The 15,322-nt window shown below is 47.3% G+C and overlaps 6 protein-coding genes across 6 annotated transcripts; 3 read left to right on the top strand and 3 right to left on the bottom strand.

The window, feature by feature from the left end:
• The first annotated feature begins 511 nt into the window (after positions 1-511).
• On the top strand, positions 512-3,255 carry B0J16DRAFT_250 (fungal-specific transcription factor domain-containing protein). Its single transcript, XM_046123094.1, has 6 exons — positions 512-640; positions 712-1,106; positions 1,163-1,245; positions 1,308-1,912; positions 1,961-2,128; positions 2,184-3,255. Exons 1-6 carry the CDS (start codon positions 525-527, stop codon positions 3,013-3,015), a joined length of 2,199 nt encoding a protein of 732 aa, XP_045987990.1. The 5' UTR covers positions 512-524; the 3' UTR covers positions 3,016-3,255.
• Positions 3,256-3,266: 11 nt separating this feature from the next.
• On the bottom strand, positions 3,267-4,510 carry B0J16DRAFT_325860 (uncharacterized protein). Its single transcript, XM_046125917.1, has 2 exons — positions 4,008-4,510; positions 3,267-3,927 (listed from the first exon to the last, which is right to left on the bottom strand). Exons 1-2 carry the CDS (start codon positions 4,337-4,339, stop codon positions 3,396-3,398), a joined length of 864 nt encoding a protein of 287 aa, XP_045987989.1. The 5' UTR covers positions 4,340-4,510; the 3' UTR covers positions 3,267-3,395.
• Positions 4,511-5,301: 791 nt separating this feature from the next.
• B0J16DRAFT_225 (uncharacterized protein) lies at positions 5,302-7,492 on the bottom strand. The gene is made up of 2 exons (XM_046123020.1): positions 7,063-7,492; positions 5,302-7,003 (listed from the first exon to the last, which is right to left on the bottom strand). Exons 1-2 carry the CDS (start codon positions 7,432-7,434, stop codon positions 5,573-5,575), a joined length of 1,803 nt encoding a protein of 600 aa, XP_045987988.1. The 5' UTR covers positions 7,435-7,492; the 3' UTR covers positions 5,302-5,572.
• A 131-nt stretch (positions 7,493-7,623) lies between these two features.
• Positions 7,624-10,782, top strand: B0J16DRAFT_325854 (uncharacterized protein). The gene is made up of 4 exons (XM_046125916.1): positions 7,624-8,007; positions 8,060-8,714; positions 8,769-9,931; positions 10,127-10,782. Exons 1-4 carry the CDS (start codon positions 7,668-7,670, stop codon positions 10,543-10,545), a joined length of 2,577 nt encoding a protein of 858 aa, XP_045987987.1. The 5' UTR covers positions 7,624-7,667; the 3' UTR covers positions 10,546-10,782.
• A 529-nt stretch (positions 10,783-11,311) lies between these two features.
• Positions 11,312-13,228, top strand: B0J16DRAFT_189 (amino acid/polyamine transporter I). The gene has a single exon (XM_046122763.1). It carries the CDS (start codon positions 11,611-11,613, stop codon positions 13,135-13,137), a length of 1,527 nt encoding a protein of 508 aa, XP_045987986.1. The 5' UTR covers positions 11,312-11,610; the 3' UTR covers positions 13,138-13,228.
• Positions 13,186-15,112, bottom strand: B0J16DRAFT_325844 (MSF superfamily transporter). Its single transcript, XM_046125915.1, has one exon. It carries the CDS (start codon positions 14,948-14,950, stop codon positions 13,319-13,321), a length of 1,632 nt encoding a protein of 543 aa, XP_045987985.1. The 5' UTR covers positions 14,951-15,112; the 3' UTR covers positions 13,186-13,318.
• Between the last annotated feature and the right edge of the window lie 210 nt (positions 15,113-15,322).

The following is a 15,322-nucleotide window of genomic DNA, read 5'->3' as shown; positions in this document are numbered from 1 at the left end:
AGCACAGCAATTGATAATATAGTAAATGCAGGTTAGTAAAATAAATTCCCCAAAGAAGTCAATTAAGAAAGCGTACATATAGAGACTCTCTGTACGGTAACCGGAACGTATAAACAGTAAAGCTGCAGAACTGCATTCCATGCACTACATGTCGCTCCCCCTCTGTGTGCCTATTACTAGGTGGTGTTAGTATACTTAATAATATAAAGAAAGTACCAATGAAAACTAAACTGTTTCAAAATAAAGAAATTTAAGACTTATTATTCTTGGCCGATGGAATCATCTATTGTGAAATACTTAAAATCAGATAACCTTTATCGCTTGTTGGAACCCCGCGCCTCGGGCCTAAGAGCCGGTCCTCGCCACAGCGACCGGCCCGTTCTGCACCTATCCCCTAATGGATCTCCCTTACGAAGTCGGCTTCGACACTAAATTATGTGTTAAAAGTCACCTGCACCCATGTTTTCTCCACAACGTATTTTAATCTGATTAATTTCTTTCATATTTATAACTTTTGATGGTTGATGTTAGTGAGAATGATTTCTAACATAAGAGTACGAGGCACAGAAATGACAGATAATGATTACCGGTCAGCTTCTCCTCATCTGAGGAAAACACAAACTAGGAGGACAACAAGAGCGTAAGCGCCACCTCTGATATCATTGTTACTGTTTTTTTAACAATTTTGGATCAATTACTTACAGTTTCTAGATGTGACAGCTGTCGACACGTAAAGGAAAAGTGCATTGGTACTGTTCCTTGCGGTAGATGTAGTAGATTAGGTCGATCATGCGAGTTCAGCAATCGTTTCAGGAGAAGTCGAATCCCTGGAGCAGTCTCAGTCCCAGAGAAAGAGCCTCGCGTCGTATCACCTGATAATTCTCATGGCTACTTTGAAGTTGAGCGGATTCGAGCATTGGAGTATATCGTGCGACACTTCACCGGGCTCGAGCAGTGCAACAGAGAAGATCTCGAGACTATTGTCAGCAAGATTTCATTAGACAACGCGACTTTGCCTCGTATGATTGACGGCAAGGATAATGAAAGCTCGAGCAATGATGGTAAAGATTATATGAACACAGACGCGACATCCTCAGCGTCGAGAGGTGGGTCATTTACCTACACGTCAGGAACCCTTAGGCTTACACTAGTATGATATCAGGTCATACGGAATTCTCGCATCGTGCCTTTTCTCATCGTCTACAGCTGAGGCTCAAGGACCAGCTGAATGACTCCGACTACGAGGTAATCAATGTCTGGTCTACCCGAAGTGTCAAGATGAATCTAACGGGGATTTCTACACGCAGTATTTCCATACAGAAGGCACAGTAAGAAACAGAGCTTCTCCTGGACATCTTCTTTCTCGAGACGTCGTCGTTCTCGAAGCCGTTTCGCTATTCCCACCGCCTGAGTCCGCCTTCGTTCTGCTTGATGTATTCTTTGAATACGCACAAACAAATTATTTCTACACCTGCGAGGAGACACTTCGACAACAACTCGATCGATTCTACTCTACTCCAACGCAAGTGGGAAAGGGAGATACCGCCTGGGTCTGTGTTTCTCTTATGGTATTCGCTCTCGGAATACAATTTCTCCACTTATACAAATCCTCGCCGCAAGATGCCTACAGTATCAGCCAAACGATGGATGATACCCTTGCATCAACATTCTACCGCAAAGCATCAAGTCTAATACCAGATCTCCTTGTCATGGACTCGGTCGAGAGTGTTCAAGCATTCCTACTATTCGGTATTTACATGCTTCCCACCGACCCAGCAGGACTGTCATGCACTTATTTCGGAATCGCTATCAAGGCAGCAACCAGTATACAACAGAGGAGTGATAGTGATCTATCCCCGAAAGAAATAGAGTTGAGAAAGAGAGTTTGGTGGACTGCGTATGCACTAGAACGGTTTGTTAAGAACCTCTACTCTTCACAACATTGACTAACATTCTACAGCCGAATCTGTATTCTTCATGGGAAGCCTTTCTCAATTTCAACACATATCAATGCAATACTACCGACCGATATAGAAGAGCTGCAGCCAAAGGGGCGAATCAACACTTTCCCAAATAATATCGCTATGTTAAGGCTTACCATTTTTATAGAGGATGCTCGAGACAGAATGTAAGTTGGCTTATTTCTATTTATCTTCAAAAGGTTCCATACTTATCAGCAGCAGGTTAGCCTGGAAACCCAGTCGGCAGTCGCAGTGCATCAAGACATTGCAAGATATCATCAAGCTTAGAGAGAGACTCGACGATTACTGGCAGAGCCTTTCACAAGAAACCTGCTGTCGAGACCTATCTCCTGAAAACCCCTTGTTTCGATCCAACGTACATCTCGCCCTGACATACCATCTCTTTCACATTTTGATCGGTCGTTCTTTTATACTCGACGAATCCGATGTGAAGGCCAAAGAGGCTCCTTCTGCAGAATGGCTCAGGCTACGAAAGGCCTTGTCTGATGACTGCGTCAAAGGTGCTGTGGCTACGATCAATCTTTGCCAGCTGCTCAAGGAGGAAAGCAGCCTCTCAAAATCATCCTATACCGAGTTCAGTTCCTGCTGCGCGGCTATCTTGGTTCTGGTGGCAAAATGTGTCTCTGATAAAAGCAAAGAACTCCAGGACGCTAGCAAAAAGGGTATGGCGCTTTTGAGGGAGATGTCGACTGGTGTGTTTTCGACAAGCAGCGAGAAGTGTGCAGTGGCTGCTTTGGAAGCTGCATCTGATAGATTGAACCTTCAGGCGAACCAAGACGCCAGAAGTGTCAAGTTGTCAGAGGATGTCTATCGTCAGTTTCGAGACTGGGTCGCTACACAGCACATTGTCTCGGAAGAACTGCAACTTCCTAGACAAGAGAATCAGATGTTGAACTTTCTTGGAGAATCATTGGTGGGCTCTCAGTGTTCTGAGATGGTAGAAGGTAGTGGTAACTGTGCATTACCTGATTATGCTGAGTTGAGTTTATTGCCTGACTTAGAACAGTGGTTTGATTGTGGGTTACAGCATTAGGAGCTTTGTTGCTCAAAGGGTTAGGGGTTCGGAGCCACAACCATGGGTTTTCATCTTGCGGATTTACAATTAGATACAGAGATAAGTATAATGTATGAACCTTCGTTAGCTGTAGGCTCCACTCTTGGGTGGTTGAGAGTACCAACAGCAGGATATAAAGCACAGCAATTAATAACATGATAACCTTCCAATGTTAGTTTTCAGCAAGACTACACAAAAAAAGAGATAAGCATAATATTAAGACATAAGTATAATATTAAAATAAATATATTGCTGAAGATGTAACTATTAAACATTACTGGTGCTCTGCTTCAAGTTCATAACATAACTTTGACCATTTACAAAGACCTCTCGTCAACCCTAACACTCTTTCAACCTCATTATTTCGTATTCCCGTATGATGATATATTCTGAAGCTCCACGGACGTCGTTACCGCTTCATTCCCAGTTCCAGCCCTTTCCAAAGCCGCCCTCTCTCGTCTCTTCCTCTTTATCCGGGATGCTATACAACATCCAATGCACGAGAAAATGCTTAGACCGCAAAGAATGGGAAGCACAACAAACATAATCACCCCTAGAGGTGACCCGAGAAAGTCCAAGCCATTGTCATTTATCCGTTCCTGTTCGACGTCCGGGGTAGCCTGGTGGGTAGCCTGGTGGGTAACCTGATCTGGTGTCCAAATTGGCAGCCGTTCGTTATCAGTTAATGCTGGAAGCAATGGTGTCAGGGTTGATGTATCGTCTGACATCCAGGTTATCGCCCAAGCCTCATGCACGACAAATGTCTCCACGGTCATGGTGATTCCATAATCACTATCAACGCTCACTTCATTGCCTGATATCCAGCTTCCACATGCAGTCGAGAAAATGTCGGAAACGATATCGACTTCTGTTGGTACAAAGCTATAGCCACTGAAATTATGGTTAGCATCAGTATCTTGAACTAGAAAGCTGAAGGTGAAGACGTCGCTAGTGCGAATGTGCAAACTAACCTATCGCAACAGTAGGCTGTCGAAGCTCCCTGTCTGTTCTCTTCCATGCTATAGTATGTCCAGCCGCTGGGACATACAGCAGGGCTAAAGCAGAGACGACTCTCTGGCACTACAGAGTCCCAACCAGATGGATAGCATGAGTTGACCCGTTCCGAAACAATAAAAGGTACTGTGTACGTATCGCCGTCAAGATAAGTTGATATAAGACTTGTGGTGATGAAATGTGAATCACAGCCAGTCGGCTGTTGAAATGGTGTAGTCAAAGCTAATAGCGCTGCGGCCGTGGTCGTGACCGAGATGGACGACATGTCGGGCGTATTTGGAGAATTCATCGAAAGAAGATGCAAGTTGCATGATTCTTTTTAAAAAAAAAAAACGTATATCGCATGCGGTCGACAAGGAACCAAATATGGTTCACCCGTGAGTTAAATTTAAGTGACCTTGCTTTACCAAGACCATACAAATGACTTGGAGTGGAAAATGCCACGCACTCGTGACCGAATAGGCGTTGGTCGAGGCTGTGCCTCATGTGAACATGACAAGGCTCAACCAACACAGCGTTGTATTCTACTCATAGCCATGAGTCCGAAGCGGGCCGCTGGTGGCGGAGTGTCCAGGGGCGCAGCTGATCCTTGTCCAAGCTCTGCAAAAGTTCCATCTGCGCCGTCTCAACATCTGATTTTCGCTATTATATATTATGTCCTGGACAATCCTGAATATTTGTGAACCAACACACCAATGAAATATCGTTTGTTTTTCTGCCGCGCAAGCCTTTGCTTCGTGTTGGTTCTTACGACACGATCCAGACGAGTCCCAAAGGTTCGTCATGCAATTGGAAATAAATGATGATGAATGACCCCCTATGCACCATTTTTCTGTTCGTCCTCGGTGAGCTTAGAGTACAGTGTTTCGCTGCGTCGGGCCTTCCTTCCGTTTACTTTTATTCCGCTTCCTTGGCAGTCGGGTCGGCTAGTTAGTAGTTGGGCTGCATACATCATCGCAGCATCTTCATTCAAGTCTTAAACGGCACGACTCCAAAAATATCGGTACCCCACAACATGCATGTTTCAAGCGATATAGGATTGACCCAACATGAACCAACGGTGTGTTCTTTGCCTCGACCGTCGCGTGACTAATTCTGATATCTTGGAGAGCCAGTTGGTTGAGTATCCGGCCCTTGTCTGCCAGTGGGTCGACTTGTTTGGCAGTTAGTCGTAAATACGGCCGAGGAGCTGACCGTTTTTTTTTTTTCAGAGATGGCTGTTGTGGATGCTGACTGTTGTGGTGACTCGAGTGGCTTTGTGATGTGTTAATGTTGGTGGAAGGAAGAGGAAAAGAAAATGCATAGAGGTAAATAAACAGCGCATTTTATCCAGCCAAAACATTAGTATTAGAGCAAGATCATACAGAAGGTGCCGTATGAGCATTGGAGTTATAGTGTTTGAAGTGTAGTTAAATAGCCTTCGTAAATGCGTTTTGTTTAGGCCTGGCTAGTGATACATCTGCAGATAAGATGCCCGAAAAGCTTACTTAAGTGTTTTGATAGCTAGTTCACATAGCGATAGCTAATAGCACTTGCTCAACTGTTGAATATCCTTCTCCAGCCTCAGAATGACCCCTTCATAGAAGCTCTGACAAAACTCTTCATCCTCCAGCCCCATGATCCCCAATACGTTATTCAGACACCACTCCACTGCCAGCAAATAGTTTTCCCCTACCTCCTCCAGCACCTTGTCCCTCAACTGAAGGCCGGCTTTCCGCTTCTCCAATATAAATGCAAGATCTGCATTTGAAGCCGTTGTCATGGCTAATGCTGGTTCTGGTCTTCCGGTCATTATCTGAATAAGCATAGCACCGAGAGACAGTAGAATTGGGTTGCTAGCTTTGCGATGCGTTCTGGAGGGTAAAGCTTCCGAAGGAACCGTTTCCACACGGACCTTTACGAACGTTCCCGTTGAAGAAGTCGTCGAGGATGGGACTGGTGTCTTCTGGCTTTCCTGAAAGAATACAATGTCATCCAGACTCAGGATTCGCGCTAGCCAAGGGGTTGTATATAAATAGAGGATATTCATCGAGATAGCCAGCGCAACTCTCAGCTTTTCCAAGAGATCATACTCTCGACTTTCATCATAGGCCATCAGTAGATGCCGCAACGTGACAATCGGGCTGGGTGCTGGGTAATAGCTCTGTGGGTAAAGACCAAATGTCCGATGAGGATCCGCGATATATCCACAACATGGGACTTCTAGGTTCTTTTGCCCTTTATGCCACGCCGCTATAGCCTGGCATAGATCCGCACTGAGTACAGGTAGTGCAGTCGTAGGTGTCAACAGTGGCGTTCCAATGTTAGTAGTCTTCCTTGAGCCTACGGCCGGAGCCTCTTTTGAGGATGTCGACTCTAGCTTCGATGAGGACCCAAATATCCCACTAAACCGGACTCTTGGTCGTGGGGACTTAGGTCTGCTTTCACTGGAAGGGATAGTTAATGATGAAGTCTTATCTGCATTTGGTTCAATGCTGGGCTGAAGCTGCAACCGGAAACTATCCCATCGGTGCAGTCGTTCCAGATTCCTGGCACCTCCTGTGATCTGAACAGAGGGCTTTGTGCCATTACCCGAGCTCTCATATGACCCCAGCATCAGATGGAAGTTGAGCCTCGTAGCCAATTCGTCCTCGGCATCGGTGGGGACAAGGACAGCTGTCCTCGGTACCAGCTCAAGACACAGGTCGTGGGGATGGACGCATCCACACGTGACTGCAGTCTTCAGGGCGTCAAAGATACTCTGAGATAAGCCCCGAAGAAGTTTGGTGACCCTGGTCTGCGACCGTCGCTTTCTGCTGGGCTCAAGTTTGCGGTTGTCGTCTGCCAGGTCCCGCATGACTGAGTTCGCTGCCTTTATGCGAGAGATAATAGTCTCATAATCTCTTTTCCTCAAAGAAAAGGATGCTCTTTTCCTGTACTCGTCTAGGATTGCTGTTGTGCTGTTCAGCTTGGTCTAAACTCGGTGAATTAGCTAACATCACTTGCATCCATTAGGCAGAGCAATATGCTTACCTGGTTATCAGCGTTGAGGCCCAGCTTCTCACTTAGTTCCTCAGCCGCCTCTTGCATTTCTCTGGCATTGTCTCTGAACGTGTCCATACTAGTCCATAGGCGCCCCCTAATGTTGGCATCGAATTGTTTCCACTCTGGTCCAAAAGGCTTATTAACTATATCGTCAATGCGTGATAATGGCGCAATTCCATCAAGCAGTACCTCGCATGTTGTTTGAAGGCGAACTCTTTCTGTTTCTAGGTCCTGAATGAGGGCCCTCAAGTCACGGTCTGCACTTCGAATCCGCGAAAGGATGGCCCTATATGATTTCAGGGCTTCGATAGCTAGTGGTAGGACGCCAAGTACGACACCTACAACTTCGAAGCCGGACATGGTGTTGTCATGGAATTCGGTACATTAATGAGTGATCAAGTTCGTTGTGTGTTGTAAGATATTTCGTAAGTGCCCCCCCGCACCACGTCCAAAGAACAGCCAATAAATGCTGCACCGTAGTCACCGCATCCAATCATATGAGGACACATATTCGTATGAGCTATTTCTCAAAAACAAGCTTTTAACAAACGCGACTGTGAAGTCGGATTCTCGTTCACCAATGTGAAAGCCAAATGATTGACCGCACTCATCTCCAACAAAATACTTCTACCCCCGGTGATGAATACCAAAGAATGGAAGGTGATTTTAATGCCGCCACGGAACTCCGAATTCCCATCTTGGTAACTCGCAGTCTGTCCTTGTTTGAGTCGCTCACCTTGGCGCTGGAGGACGACCATTCCCAGGCTTCACAGGCCAGATTTTATCTATCGAGATTCAAGCTCTGGGTTGGCAACTTAGGAGCGCACCATGGCTCTGGGCTCCGGTCTCTTGAATATAAGTTACGTTATGCGTCCCACATCCGCAAGCTGGTCATCTCTTTGCTCAGTGATCTGTGCAGCTCCATCGAACGAGGTATCTGCTTCCACTTTCCTGCTTTAACGCAAATATCTCAATCAGTACTTAGGCGTGCACCTTGCCAATCAGGAGCAAGGCCCCGATACTGCTGGCGACAGCTACGACCAAGTGGAAAATGACCTGGCCGACTACTTCAACGATGATCAGGATTCTGATAAATCCGAGGGTGCGAAGACACTTGATGAGATTGCCCACGTAATATCCTGTCTCCTTCGGCTTTCTCCCACAATAAGCAATCCACCACATTACAGTCAGTTCCTAGCTCGGGACAAAGATAGCCTTTTCGAGTCATATGTGCATTCGGATACCCAGCACGTCCGAGAACGCTTCGAAAACGTGAGCAGAAACCTGTCAGATAGACTTGGAAGAGCTATGGCTCGCCGGCGGCTTTATTTCGAGTACCAGAAGGCGTGTGTAAATCGACTGGCCCAAGGATTAGTGGAGGGAGAGATCGAGAATAAGCAGGCGACAATGGTGGCTTCATCAGTCCCCGAGCATCTCAAAGAGGCAGATGAGGCACGATCAAGCCCCGTCGGCCTAGCGGATGATGGTGGTTCTCCTGCGTCAGCACCTTCGCATGCCACCGCAAAGCACGATTCACCATGGCTGCGAGTATCTTCAATCCCAAACGAGCACAAGGGTAGACCATTCAAGTGTCCATTCTGTCACATGGTAGTGTCAATTGATACGGGACATGCCTGGAAGTATGTTCATTGTCCGACAGATGGAGGTAGTTATTTACGCTGACATTGTAAAAGGAAACACGTCTTTGGAGACCTTCGACCTTATGTATGTCTCTCAGATATTTGCAAAACATCAGAACATCTGTATATGCAGCGCAGCGAGTGGGTGATGCACATGAAGCGAGAGCATTGGAAATCATGGCAGTGTCCGTTCGGATGCAATATGGAGTTCGACAAAGCTGAATACTTTCAACAGCATGTCGAGGTATCGCACAAGCATGACATGTCTCCCGACAATGTAGATGCCTTGGGTGACCTAAGCTGCTTCAACAATGCAGCGAAGGCCAAAGGTCAATGCCCACTTTGTTTCGGTTTTAATGTCAGTTCTGAGGAGCAGTATGAGAAGCACATAGGACAGCATCTCGAGGACCTCGCGCTCTTTACCTTGCCAGATACAGGGTATGAAATCAATAGCGACAACGTGAACAATCGGACCGACGCTGGAGATGAGAAGGGTAATGATGAAGTTCAGGATGAAGACAACGACAATATATCCAGAATGAATAAATTAGAAGCCGAAGTATTAGCTGCCTGGATACATCGGGAAAAAGACCTTGAGGGCTTAAGGGAGGTCGAGGACACCAGCACGACCTTCAAACAAAGACTTGAAGCCAGCAAGCCCGTTGCAAGAGAGGCCAAGACGAATCTGGAACCCGGCGAAGATGACGTTGATATGGACGACTTTAAAGTTGCCCCACTTGCAACAGCTTCCGTCGAATCCGCCAGCAGCGACCCGAAGGCAAAACGACCACTAGGAAGGCTAGTGAGGTTCTCTTTGGCAACTTCATTAAGCGAACATAAAGTTACAAGGAGTCGATCAAAGACAGACAATGCATCCCAGGAAAGTATGGATTCTCAGCGAGAGGCCGAGCACCAGACGAAGGAAAAGGAACTACAAGGCAAACATGCCCAAGACTTGCACGTGGAAGAGGCTATAGAGCAGGCTAAGCTTGGCTCCGAAGCCAATATGAAGGCTGCCGAAGACTGGAGAGAGGCTGAAGGTTTCACTCGCAGCCAAGTTGAGGAAGTCGACAGAAGAGACTTCGAGGCGGCCGTAAACATAGTTCAAGGGAAGACGGAATCTGAGGTTCGAGATACCACTAATATGTCGAGTTCTGCCTCTGGCGATTCAGGCGGTGGCCGTTCAATGGAGTCACGAGTGGGTAGAAGCAAGCAACGTGAGTCTTTTACATCATGCGCAGTGCATGAATTTCTGCTTGGGCATATTCATTCGAGTGTTGCCTTTACATGGTGTGATGACCACTATCATAACGTACCACAAATATTTGAGCGGCAATTTATTTCTTTCTTTACCGCATTGTTTTACCCATTCATCTGTGGAATTTCTTACTGACATGCCATTCCTATTATAGGCTACAACACCAAGGGTGAACGTCTCATCGCTGGCGTTGTGCCTCTTACCTCCGATCAAAATTATGTGCTATTGATTCAGTCTACTCGTCGCAAAGGCTGGGTCCTGCCTAAAGGTGGCTGGGAATCAGATGAGACTTGCCAGGAGGCTGCTGAACGAGAGGCCTGGGAGGAAGCTGGCATCACTGTTCAGATAAGCTGTGACCTTGGTGACATTGATGAAAAGCGTACACCAAAATCGACAAAAGACCGGTTAAGATACCACTTTTTTGAAGGCACAGTAACTGGAGAGTTTGACGACTGGCCCGAGTCCCACAAGCGAGAACGTCAGTGGTTCACCTTCACACAGGCGTGGGAAGCATTATCGACAAGACCGGAGCTTCAAGAAGCCTTGCAGAGGTCTACTGTGAATCGCCTATAACCAACGGGACTCCTCTCGCCAATTATCCGGACCTAGCAGCTATCCTGTCAATACTGTAGGGTTTCTGCTTGTTGAGGCCGATTATCGGTATCTAAGTGATTTCCCAACAAGTCATCACGAGCCTCTGCCATTGCCCGATCATGAGAGGAATATCACCCGTTCGTCATGCGAAATAGGAGACCTGAGCTACAATGCGGTATTCTCCAATCGCTTCTTTACAGTCCTCTACATAGAGACATGAAGGCTTTGGAGAAAAAGAGGACGATGATAGCTGGTACTATTGAAGCTGGAGAAGGCGCCAGAAGGCAGTTTGAGGCTGCTGTAAAGGTGGCTGAGGACCAATAAGAAGCCACTACTGAACCACACGAATCGGCTGAGCGAAAGGCCCTTGAAGGTAAGAGTGCTGGAGAGGATCTTTGGAGGAACTGCACCACTGAATGGAGGGAAGCGGCTGAATTAAAGGCAGCTGACAAGTGTAGTAAGAAGGACCACAAGGAGTAAGTTAGCAGTCGGACCAATGGGATGGATGTTATTGACCCTTGCCAGGCTCGAAATCTCTGAAACGTCAAATTACTCCACCTATTGACGGCTGATCGTATGATCTCTTCCATGAAACTTCACTTTTAGAGCTTGCCTGAATGGTTAGGCATGCTTACAATCGATACATTATTCTACTGGTTGAAACCTCTCTCGTGCGAATGACGAGATATCTCAGTCTCCAAATTGATACCGCATTGGGTAGTTAACTAGCACTTTTTGTCACGATCAATTAGGCAGCTCCTTCGTCAATCCAGGCCAATAAGCGGCGTCCATCTCAGCCATTATCTCTCACCCTTCGCGCGTTTTGATAACGGTGGATACCAAGCCAATTAGATAGGTCTAGTGACTTGAAACTATCGAATCAGATGTTGAGGCATCTTCCCCGCGATTGCAATCCGTTAGCGTCGGCGAACACGGCACGTGCTGCATCCGTCAAGTCCGATATTAAGAGATAAGTATAAGTGTAAGCTTATCCCCATCACATATTCTTTTCTTGGCAGTATCTTGTTTAATTATCATGTCAAAATGAGTATCAAAGAGACTACCAACATCGATGACTATCAACTCGCCCAACTGGGTCACTCCCAGTCCTTCAAGCGCAACTTCAGCCGCTGGACAATGCTAGGCCTCGCCTTTGCAATCCTCAACTCTTGGACCGCCCTCGCAGCATCGCTCTCCCTCGCTCTCCCTTCCGGTGGCCCAGTTGCAGTTATCTGGGGTCTTGTCACAGCTGGTATCTGCAATTTATCCCTCGCAGCCAGTCTTGCGGAATTTCTATCTGCACAACCAACATCCGGAGGTCAATATCATTGGGTTGCTACCATTGCGCCTGCTTCACTTAAGATTCCTCTGTCTTGGATTACAGGGTGGATAAATCTTAGTGGTTGGGCTTGTCTTGTTGCGACGAATTGTTCGTTGTCGAGTACCCTTATCATCAACATTATTTCACTTCTTCATCCTGACTATGCGTTTCAGAGATGGCATCAGTTCTTGATCTATCTTGGTATCGCGTTTATTGCTTTTGCGACTAATGCTTTTATGCACTCGCTCCTACCGAGAATTAATGGCCTGGCGCTCGTTTGGAGTATTGCTGGGTTCTTCATCATTTCTATTACTGTGCTTGCTTGTGCAGCGCCTGAGTATGCTACTGCCAAGTACGTGTTTGCGACTTTCATCAATACTACGGGTTGGCCTGATGGAATCGCTTGGCTTCTTGGCCTTCTTCAAGGCGGTCTTGGTCTCACTGGTTTCGATGCCGTGGCCCATATGATTGAGGAAATTCCGAATGCCGCCATGGAAGGTCCAAAGATTATGCTGTACTGCCAATACATCGGCATCTCAACGGGTTTCCTCTTCCTCATCGTGGTACTGTTCGTCTCCGGCGGCATCGGAAATGCAGACAGAATAATTGGATCTACTGCTGGACCTTTACTTGAGATCTTCTATCTTGCGACAGACAGCAAAGTCGGAGCTATCTGCCTTCTCATGTTTCCTCTTCTCTGTCTGGTCTTTGCTGCGATCGCCGTCATGACAACTTCATCTCGTATGATGTTTGCTTTCGCGAGAGATGGTGGGCTTCCTGCGTCGCGTATCTGGTGGAAGGTTCATCCGACGCTTGGTGTTCCCATGAACGCGCTTTACCTGAATGTCGTTATTGTTGTCGTGTTTGGGTGCATTTACCTTGGTTCGACTGTCGCTTTCAACGCCATCATTGCGTCGTCTGTGGTGGCTTTGGGCTTGAGTTACGGTATACCCATTGCTCTGCATGTTTGCACGGGACGATCACAGTTGCCTGAGGGAGCCTTCAAGCTGCCTAATTGGCTTGGATGGACGACAAACATCATTGGGTTGGTCTATACTATTGTCACGACGGTTCTTTTCTTGTTTCCTCCTGCGCTGCCTGTGGATGGAACTACCATGAATTACTGTGTCGTTGCTTTTGGAGTCATCATTGTTATTTCGCTTATTCAGTGGATTGTTGACGGACGGAAGAACTTTGAAGGGCCTAGAATCACTATTGGAGAGAGCGATGTACCTGAGGCTGATCATTGATTGGCGAATGACTCTACAGTCACATCAGAGATGAAGTATTATACGATGAACTCATTGTATTAAAGATAGTGTGGAGCCGTTTTAACCAAACTGTTTTCCACCAAATCAACGCCCAAGCCCTATCCTAGATAGCATAAATCATCATCACCTTCACCATTTCTCATGATACCCAGCTCTACTACTAAGCCTTGGCCTCAGTCTGCTGGACAGCTTCATGCGCCTCATTGAACGAATCAACCTTGTAAGAGCTGAACTTGCGCGCAGAAACACCCTTAGCAAACATAATATCAAGCTCCTCGAAGGTTCTGTTTCGGGTCTCAGGGAGACGGAAGTATCCCCAAACAAAGGTCAAGAAAGCAGTGCTTCCCCAGATGAAACCAGTGTAGCCCTTGAGGTTCCACTTGGTAGGATTCATGAAGTATGGCTGAAGAACACCAGCGACGACACTGGTGAGAGCATAACCGTTACGGGCCAAGCAAATGGTTTTCTGTCGGAGTCTGGTAGAACCAATTTCGGCGGGGAGGGCCCAACCCAGCTGACCGGCTGAGAGTTGGAAAACGAATGTCCAGACGAGGGTAAGGACTGCTTGGCTCATGGCGATAGTGTTGTTCTCGGTGCGGGTGTTGAGGATGCCGATAATGAAGAGGACAATAGCCATAGTGAACATACCGTACAGGTAGGCTGTTCGTCGACCGATGTAGGGCATGATGGCGACCCAAGAGATAATAGTCGCGAACAGAGCCATTCCGTTTCCTCCGACGTTGAGGTGGTAGGTCGTGTTTGTGTCAAGGCCAACCTGCTGGAAGAAGTATGTAGAGTTGTAGGCAAAGTTCAGACCAGAAAGGACCTGACCAGCGAAGACAACAACAGCGATTTCGGTTCGGCGAAGCTCAAAGCCTTGGAAACAATCCTTGTATGAAGTACCGACCGAAAGCTTCTCCTCGAGATTGTTGGTGTAGACGATCAGGCCGAGAGCATCGTTCAGTTCTTCTTCGGTAGCGTTGGGTCGAAGGCGTCGGAGGTTCTTGAGAGCGTCGTCGTGGCGGCCGGCTCGAACGAGGTGCCAAGGTGTATCGGGAACGAAGCAGAGGATGGGGATTAAGACAACGGGCCAGAACCATTGCAGAGCAAAAGGAATGCGGTATGCCCAGGGTGCGGGCTTGTTGACGAGACCGGCCATGACACCAGCTGAGATGAGCTGTCCAATAATGAAGCACATGTTTGTCCAACTAGTCATGTAGACTCGAAGAGACATGGGCAGGACTTCTGAGGCGTAGGCAGGCGCGGTGGTAGCAAAGACACCCCAGGGCAGACCACAGAGGATCTGTCCAATAAGAAGGACCTTTGTATCGGGCGCGAAGAAAACGATGAAGATGAAAGAACTCAGTGCAACGAGAGAAGCAATGAGGACCTTGATGTGGCCATACTTGGTAACAAGGTAACCATTCAGAAGTGTTCCAAAGAACGCACCGACACCTGCAGCATTACCAAGACCAGCCTGCCACGGAGCAGAAAGTTGGTAGTTGTTTGTATCTTCATTCCAGTGACCGTATTTCTTCGCGAAAGCAGGGTAGGCGTAGAAGTTGGAGAGCAGGTTGGTATCGTAGCCTTCCATGACAACGCACATGGAGACGACGAGACACCATACTACTGTCCATGGGTATTTGCGGACGGCTTGGAGAGGAGGAAGATTGTGTTCAGCTTCGGCGCCGAGACGAGCTTGATCGGTGGTATCTTGAGCTGGTTTGCGGGGTGCTTCGACATCGTAGTCCTCAGCATGAGAGACAGAAGTATCGAGAGTTTCTTTGCCCATCTTGTCGGTGATAGTGATTGAGATGCAGATGCAGATTGATTCTGATGATCTTGGCTGTATCAGGGTCGCATCGTGAGGTTATATAATGGAGAATCACTTCGGATCTATTTCCTAGTTCACCGTCTCCTGCTTCTCATCCCCATGGGGAATGCAGAATTCGCCCCGTGGGGAGAGTTGATCGTTTGACTCTCTGACGATCCGAAAATTACCCCATTAGGAAAAGTCCAGTTGGACCTTCCTGATGAAAAGCTTAGCCCTCGGCTTGATGCGACGATGGTTTCTGGCTTTGGATTGGTCAATGTAACCCCGCTGTATTCATCGGACCGAGAATAGGAAGGTAGCAAAAAGCAAATGACGCCCGCATCGGCCGAC

Source organism: Fusarium flagelliforme, assembly GCF_020744385.1.
Source record: "Fusarium flagelliforme strain FIESC 12 MPI-CAGE-AA-0113 chromosome Unknown B0J16scaffold_1, whole genome shotgun sequence".
In the NCBI taxonomy this organism is placed as follows: Eukaryota; Fungi; Ascomycota; class Sordariomycetes; order Hypocreales; family Nectriaceae; genus Fusarium; species Fusarium flagelliforme.
Note: the sequence above shows the minus strand (reverse complement) of the source record. Positions and strands in the feature narration are given on the sequence as shown.

Coding starts and splice junctions, on each gene's coding strand:
- B0J16DRAFT_250 (XM_046123094.1), top strand. CDS start 525: ATGTTAGTGAGAATGATTTCTAACATAAGAGTACGAGGCACAGAAATG. Junction 641..711: donor ACTAGGAGGACAACAAGAGC/GTAAGCGCCACC, acceptor TACAGTTTCTAG/ATGTGACAGCTGTCGACACG. Junction 1,913..1,960: donor ACTGCGTATGCACTAGAACG/GTTTGTTAAGAA, acceptor AACATTCTACAG/CCGAATCTGTATTCTTCATG.
- B0J16DRAFT_325854 (XM_046125916.1), top strand. CDS start 7,668: ATGATTGACCGCACTCATCTCCAACAAAATACTTCTACCCCCGGTGAT. Junction 8,008..8,059: donor GTGCAGCTCCATCGAACGAG/GTATCTGCTTCC, acceptor ATCAGTACTTAG/GCGTGCACCTTGCCAATCAG. Junction 9,932..10,126: donor AGTGGGTAGAAGCAAGCAAC/GTGAGTCTTTTA, acceptor TTCCTATTATAG/GCTACAACACCAAGGGTGAA.
- B0J16DRAFT_325860 (XM_046125917.1), bottom strand. CDS start 4,339: ATGAATTCTCCAAATACGCCCGACATGTCGTCCATCTCGGTCACGACC. Junction 3,928..4,007: donor ACAGCCTACTGTTGCGATAG/GTTAGTTTGCAC, acceptor CCATAATTTCAG/TGGCTATAGCTTTGTACCAA.
- B0J16DRAFT_225 (XM_046123020.1), bottom strand. CDS start 7,434: ATGTCCGGCTTCGAAGTTGTAGGTGTCGTACTTGGCGTCCTACCACTA. Junction 7,004..7,062: donor GCCTCAACGCTGATAACCAG/GTAAGCATATTG, acceptor CACCGAGTTTAG/ACCAAGCTGAACAGCACAAC.
- B0J16DRAFT_189 (XM_046122763.1), top strand. CDS start 11,611: ATGAGTATCAAAGAGACTACCAACATCGATGACTATCAACTCGCCCAA.
- B0J16DRAFT_325844 (XM_046125915.1), bottom strand. CDS start 14,950: ATGGGCAAAGAAACTCTCGATACTTCTGTCTCTCATGCTGAGGACTAC.